This window comes from Belonocnema kinseyi, chromosome 9 (genome assembly GCF_010883055.1).
Source record: "Belonocnema kinseyi isolate 2016_QV_RU_SX_M_011 chromosome 9, B_treatae_v1, whole genome shotgun sequence".
NCBI lineage: Eukaryota > Metazoa > Arthropoda > Insecta > Hymenoptera > Cynipidae > Belonocnema > Belonocnema kinseyi.
The window spans coordinates 78,030,376-78,038,313 of record NC_046665.1 but is presented as its reverse complement, the minus strand read 5'-3'; the positions used below and the strand labels follow the sequence as shown (position 1 = coordinate 78,038,313).

At 30.1% G+C, this 7,938-nt stretch overlaps 1 protein-coding gene across 2 annotated transcripts in view; it reads right to left on the bottom strand.

The window, feature by feature from the left end:
* Window positions 1-373: 373 nt before the first annotated feature.
* The window catches only part of LOC117179853 (FMRFamide receptor), a 138,628-nt gene continuing 131,063 nt past the window's right edge, over window positions 374-7,938 (bottom strand). For both annotated transcript variants that reach the window (XM_033372004.1, XM_033372005.1), the window contains exon 6: window positions 374-1,072. In XM_033372004.1, the coding sequence (XP_033227895.1) occupies window positions 473-1,072 (600 nt within the window). In that variant the 3' untranslated portion in view covers window positions 374-472. The remainder of the gene's footprint in view (window positions 1,073-7,938) is intronic.

The window sequence follows — 7,938 nt, the reverse complement described above, 5'->3', positions numbered from 1 at the left end:
TGCCGTTTTTGCAAAACTATAATGTATTGTAAATGGAAGTGATTTGTCTTAAAAACTTTTAGATTTCGAATCAGTTAAACAGGAATGCTTTCATTTCTATTACCCCTGAGAGTGTGTGATTATTTTCCGATTAGAATCCCGAGAATTCTTTTAACTCTTAATTGCACTAATGTGTAAATTTATATATATGTCAAAATTTGTTTCGAAAGAATGAGAGGCTACCTCTTTCCCCAGATAACGAATTTCATTGCTATTTTGAAATAAAAAACTGGACTCGACAGAATCTCTAGAATTCAGTGTACCCGAAAAATCGTTTAGTTTTCAAACCTTCAAATTTCAAATATCCTAAAATTTGAAAAACTTGAATTTAAAATTACCAGGAAAGTGACCATCCTAAAATGGATTTACATTTATTCTAACCACTTCTTTTTCAGTGAATCTTAAAAATAAACATCAATTAAAATTCATTAATCTATAATAAAACAGTCTCTGTCACTTCCTTTTTACTCCACCCATTTTGAGTCGAGATTCTCGAAATTTGACTAGGACTTCGAACAGGACTCCTGGCAGGATAATAAACACATGGACCAGGACTGGCACATCTTATGGAACTTTTATTGTTTTGCCTCATGCTGCCATTGACCATAAGAGTATTATTATTTCTACTACCAATATTATTCGACCTATGGCTTCGCCGTATCGAGTTTCTAAGCTCGATATTTGTCGTATTCGTGACGAGGGATTCGTCGTTCGTCTGGAACTCGGGACTGTCACGACCCTGGCCAAAAAAGTTCGAACTGCAAAATAGCTTAAGGAAAAGTCTCTTGAACTTCCGGCCAAAAATTACGTAGATTATAAAGTTGATACTACTGTTGATCGTCACCAGAAGATTTCCGGTTTGGATCATCCACACTGGGGGGTTGTAATAGAGGGTCTCGTATACATTGCTGATCATTGGTAAAATGTTGCAAATGATGAAAACTATCACCACACAAATTAGCATCATTGCGAGGCCAATTTCTCGTCTTTGGTGTCGTGAGAGGTGCTGCAAGTCTCTGTTCGCTTTCCTGACCTGAAAACCAATTGAATAAATTATGGGCCATGTCTACATTACGTAAAGGTTTGTTTTGTGGGAATCCGAAAGTTTTGACCCCTCCCCCCTATATTACGTAATTTTTATCGACTACATTTTTTTCCTCAATTTGTTTAGATATCATCCAAAAACAACGTAAGACAATTTTTGTATAGATAGGAGGCTTGGTAAAATCTTACTGCTTGTTATAAATTAACAAAGTAGTTGAACTTTCAACCAAGGGCTTCAATTTTCATTAAAAAAAGATAAATTCTTAATGAAAAATGCAACGTGGACAAAATTTCAACAAAATAGTTGATACCTCTAACAAAAAAGATGGCTGTGACGCTTGGAAATTTCGATAATCTACCGACTAAAGATAAATAGTTTAAATAAAGGTTGAGGATATTCGTACGATCGGCTTGCACACAATTGTACAAAACGACTGGGGAGCTGGAAAAAGTTTGCATGGTTGGGAGAATAGAAACTTTGTTGAATGAACACTGAGGTTCATTTTTAATTATTTTAAAATACTATTTTAATAATATACATTATGATAATATAATAATATATATTTTGTTATGAAAAAAAAAGATTAATTTTGTACTAAAAAAGACGAATACTCACAAAAATACACACATATTTAACCAAACAGTTGAATTTTCAACTAAGAAGATTATTCTTTTATAAAAAAGGACAAATTTTCAACAAAATTAATAAATTCCCAAACAAACAGTTACATTTTTTAAATTAAAAAATATCAATTTTCAATCCCAAATGGAATAGTCAAATTTCCGTTAAAAGAATTAATTTTCAACACAAAAAAATGTCTACGATCATAACAGTTGAATTTTTTACCGAATAGTTTAATTTTAAAGATAAAAAGGCCAATTTTCAACAAAAAATTAAAATTTTTAACAAAAAACTTAATTTTTTAACCAGTTAGTGAAATTTTTAGCCTAATAATTAAATTTTAAGTTTAAAAAATCAATTTTAAAGCTTGTCAATGAAATATGTTTTAGGACGCAGAAAATAACGAGACATATATTTTTTTTAAATGAACGTAGCAACATTTTTCAGGATTATTTGTAAATGTTAAAGGTAAAATGAGATTTTTTTAAATTTTACTTCAAAAACCGCGCCACTATAAAATATTCATAAGCATGATTTAATTTGATGGGTACAGGGACAGGATTTCTTACAAGCACTTGAGACTTAACAAGTTAACAAGTACAACAGGTTTCGAGGAGTTCTAAAGTTCTCCATGTCTCCAGTCTGCCTGTAGGCAACGATTAGTACGAATTTTTTTTTTTTTTGGGAGTCCAAAAGACCCCGTGTGACCATAGTGCGACAACATTGGCAAAAATATTAAATTAAAAAATTCATTTTTTGTATATAAAATTGTATTTTAAAATGTAAATGACACTACGAGCGATGAGCATCGCATGCCAATTTGCCCTGACTGCGGCCTCGGAGACGATTAAAAAATATTGTTATGCTGTTAAATACGATTTTTTTTTAGTTTTTTATTATAATTATGCATGAAATAAGTTTTTCAAAGAAAAACAGTTTTGTCACTTTATTTTGCATGCTAAATCTTATTCATTTTACAATTTTCGTCTAAATTTTTAATTTCAATCTTCAAAATAAATATACTTTTTTCAAACCTCGCTGTAAAACTAATTTTTGTTCTAAAGTATACTATTTTGAGAGTAGAGCCCCGTACGTTTTTTTTCTTTATCTCAAAAATTCAATTTTTTATGCATTTTTTTTAATGAAACAAGACGAATTTTTCCATTTTTTTCCTCACGTATTTTCAAAATCAAAAATTTTTGAATAAACAATAAAATCTATTGATTTGCGAAGAAGAGACCTTCAACTAAAGTCTCGCCCAAAGATGAAGTCGATACGTTAAAAAGAGGGAAAATGGCAATAGAACATTTTTTAAAGGAATTATAAATCTGACTTGGAACAGAGAAATTTCTAAATTGAACAAATTCTGAATTAGAACTGGAATTTTTCCAAAAGAATTATGATTCTCAGTTAGAACCGGGAACTTTTCAAAAGAATTATAATTTTGACCTGGAATTGGGATTAGGGAATTGGAAAATTCTCTTTTCTAATTTTAGAAATATTTTTCTGACACGAAAGGCGGAAATTTAAGATTAAAAATAAAAAAATACTTTGTTAATTTACCATTCAGTTTTACAATTATTATAAACAAAATTCATAAACAAGCCCTGAAGGATATATTTTCCTACAAAATTGGTGTTTTTAATTGTTATAATTATTCATGGACATGGCATCATTTCAATACTAGACAACTCGTTAAAGATTAGGGAAAATTCAACAATTTTATTAAAGCCATCATTTTTGGTTGAAAATTCAACTGTTTTGTGTACTAATTAAAAAAATTATTAATGATGTTCTGAGTATTATTTTTTAAAATTATTTAATGGTGATAATAAATATATTTAAGAATCTACTTCAGTAATTTGTTAAATTTAGTTTAAATCCCAAGAAACTTGTACCATTAAAAAATTCATTTTCGCCAAAATAAAACTACTTTCAAAAATGAAGAAACAGTCATTAAATTTTGCACATGAATAGTACTATATTTACAAATTTAGATATTTACAGCGACTAAAAAAAGCATTATTTATAATAAACTAGCGATATTCTAGAGAACGCTGAAAAAATAGCGAGATATTATTATTCATTTGTAAAAATAAGCTTTCACTAGATTTTGTGCTAACATATTTTTTTAAAATTGAATTTCCATGCCCTTTCTATTATTTAAATATGAATAATATGCCTATAGGCATTTTTTAAGAAAATATATTTTTGACCTTCAAAAATGAAGGAGACTGCAATTATTTCTTCAAAGAATTCAAAAACAGAAATCGCAATAATCTTTTAACATTTTTTTATTGATATTAAAAGATTCATAAGTTGTTCAATAAGAAAAAATCTGCACGAAACACACCAAATGATTATTTTTTCGAACCAATATTGTTATCTTAACTTTTTTACCTCAAGGTGTGTAAGGAAAAAATCTAAGCTTTTTTTAATATAAAAAAGAAACCTTAATTTAAAAAAGTAAAATATTTATTTTTGAAAAATGTTCATGATCAATGGAAAGGGAATACAAATATTAAATGTTTGTGCATAAACAAGGGGTTGTGATGATAGAGTGATTTTGATGTGGAATTATTATTAAGCTAACAGAAAGATATAGGATCAATCAATCAGAAAACGCTTTATCTCACATTTTATGTAATTAGAACTAAAAATTATATGCAATATTATTAAAAAGTAGTATTTGAAAAATTGCAGTCAGAATTGTAATTGAATTGCGCCATAAATGTCTATAAAATAGGATTTTTAAATATAAGGCTTGCAAATTTTAGGGGTTGATTTCTTATCTAAGGATGGTTTGAAGGGTAATAACGAGATATTTTAAACACAGCTTGGTAATATTATTTTTCAATCAATGGTTTTATAAAATATCAAGAACTTGATTCCCAATGTTTCGTAAAGTAAGGCGTTTATTTTTTAAATATATTTTGTCTTCGCGTGACTATGGTTTGAAAGTAACTAAAAATTTGTTTTCAGAATTTCTTCTGATTGTAGGTGATTTTTAAAATTAAATTATTCAAGGGTATTTTAGAAAAACATTTGTTCATATTACCAACTTTTAAATTTAAAACAGATTAATCGTGAAGAGAATAAATTTGGTCATATTCCCAGTATTTGCCAACCTTTAAAACTTCTCTCGCAAAGATATGTCAACGTCGGAACAGAATTTTGCATTAAAATGTGCATAAATACATTATTCAAATTCATCATTAAAATTTATTGCACGAAATTGTAATCAATAATCAAATAATAATTGCAATATAGAGAGCTCTTTCGTCCGAAGCTCAAGGGATTTTTTAAAATGTCATTCACATTTTATTTAAGTATAATAAACATAGAACAAAATAAAACGTCCGAATAGCGAAATAACGGTCGAAATAACTAGAAAAGGGTCTGAAATCACTTCAGAAAGATTTGACTGAAATTTAGTCGCCTTTCACTAAATCATTGAATCAAAAACGACTGGAGTTTTCAGTAACTGTCACTAAAATTTCCGGTAGTTTTTTTAATTGAACTAATCAGAAATTAAAATTATTTCTTGAAAAAAAGATCCTACTCCATCTTCACTCCATTGGGAATCGAACCACAATTTGGATTTGGAACTAATCAGTGAAATGAAATCGAATTATCTTTGGATTTCCACTGATTAAAAACGCAAATAAGTAACTAATTCAAATTTAAACAATCAATAACATTTTCATCAATAATTATAATAATAAAATGATAATAATTATAATAGTGCCGTTCTTTAATATAATCAAGATCGCTTAGTGTTTTAAAATACTCGCTAGCCTCTAAATTTTAATCACTGACGAGATGTGGGTCGCTGAATTAAATCAGTAATAAGCGAATTTGGCTGATTAGTTAGTACATTTAACTGACTGTTCAGTAAATTAAAATAATTATTCAATGAAAATGCTTACTGGTTTTTGTAGTGCTAAAGTTTTTGTTGATGGTTTAAATATTGAGAGAATTGTTGTTTTAGAATATTTTTAAAATTAGAAAATTTTATTAGACCACAAAATAGGAGTTTAAATCGAATTTAATCGATGATTTATAAGAGGTGAAAGAGGAGTAGTACAAAAGCATCATGGCATCGACTAGCCAAAGGCTTCGAAACAAGATTTATCGTTCGCTCAAGATTGGCTCGATGCACGTGGAACGAATTATGGACTTGGCGAAAACTTAATGGGAAATAGTCCTTCTTCCTTTTCAGGCGATGAGAATAAAACAGACAGCTAATGAAACGAAGAAGCTCTGAAAAAACTTGAGTGGAAGGAAGAAGAGATCGTTGCAAAAAGTGCAGAAAAAGAATTAGAAGAAATATAAAATAAATAAAAAACAGAAGATATGAAAACAGAAAATAAATTTAGAAGTGGCAACTTTCTGTCATTCTGATTAAAATGACCACTAACTGTCAAAGAAAGTGTTCTCCTTCTCGAAATAAAATTTCAAGCATTATGAAGATGTGCATTTGCAGTTTAAAAGTAAAATGCAATTTCCCTTTCTAATTTGTATCTCAGGAAGGATCATTGATCTGTAAAGTTTCGTATATCAAGTAAAAAAGCATTTGCAAGCAATTAGAGGCAATCAATTATTTCAACTCGAAACATTTGTATATTCCCCACACTTGTGCACAGACTTTTTAAAACCAAAGGTCAAAGCATCGACCACAATAATTTGGTGATAGTGAATTCTCTTTTGTTAAAACTCCTTCGGCTTTTAAGAACACATTCTCATTACGTATCTCGTGCTTTGCATTCGAATTTGTCCCTGCAATTGTATATATTTTTTTTTATTACACCATTAAGTCATTTCCCTTTCGGGGTAGGCGTGACTCACTCGGCAGGGGAAAGGAGTAGTGTGTGGAAGGGATAGAGATTTTTCAGATTAATCCAAAATTCTCGTGCTATTTAAGTAAATAACACGTTCGTTCCGCAACAATGCTCGGACCCAGGTTGCTGATCAATCTCTCATTTCCATAAATGTAAATCATCACAATTCATAACATGCATTGGTATTAAAACTGATATGGCTTCAGTGTATCTTTAGAAAAAGCGCATTCTTAAAAAAAAAACTTTTGATAATAGATATTTTATTCCAACTTCTGCCGCTTTTTCAAAAACTGAATTTGCTCATTTTCAATTTTATTCTTACGATTGAAACGTTACACATACGGTATACACGGCAGCCTTACTGTTTTTTTTACATTCAAATTATATCCCTAACCTCAGTGACACAGACTTTCTCAATTAAATTTATATCGCATCGTGTTCTACATCGCAGTTTTGGCGTCCTATTGCTTCATCTCCTAATAATTCACTAAAAGACGAAATTATGGATGCTAGATGAATTATTATGGGAAGTCCTGAAAGAGTATGGAGTTAATAGAGGGCTCCTACAAGCTATAGAAACAATATATACGGGTAGCAAAGCGAGTGTAAGGGTGAATGGGAAATTGAGTGACTGTTTCGATATTATTCAAGGAGTTAGACAAGGATGCGTTATTTCTTCATGGTTATTTATATTATTTATGGACAAGTGTTTAAGAATGGCTCTTTTCGACGAAGAGAGTGTGGATCTTGAAATAGTAAGGGTGCGTGGGTTAGCGTTCGCAGATGATAAGGTTGTTATCGCAGAGTCAATCGAAGACTTACAAAGAATGTTGAATAAACTAGATGCAAACATGAATAGCATGAGCCTCAAAATTAACGCAAATAAATGAAAAACTATGGTGTTCGAAGGAAAGAGTGAGAAAACACCATGCAATATTTTATTAAATGATGAGAGAATTGAACAAGTTGATAAGTTCGTATACCTTGGTAGCTTATTTACTAGGGTCGGGAAGATAGATGAGGAATTAGATAGACGAATAAATGAAGGTAAGAAGGTTATTGGTAGAGCAGGTCCCCTTATCAGAAGTAAAAATGTATCAAATAAAGCTAAAATGGTAATACATAATTCTATATTTGTACCGACTGTACTATACAGTAGCGAGACATGGACTTATCAAGAAAAAGATAAGAGTAAAATTAACGCAATTGAAATGAGATTCATGCGCATAATATGCGGGAAAACCCTGATGGACAAAGTAAGTAACGAAATAATTCTAAAAGAATGTGGTACAGAAGAGACGCTAGTAGACACATGGGAAAGAAATCGGTTAAGATGGTTCGGACATGTTGACAGAATGCCAAATGAACGACTAACGAAACAAGTGTATCAAG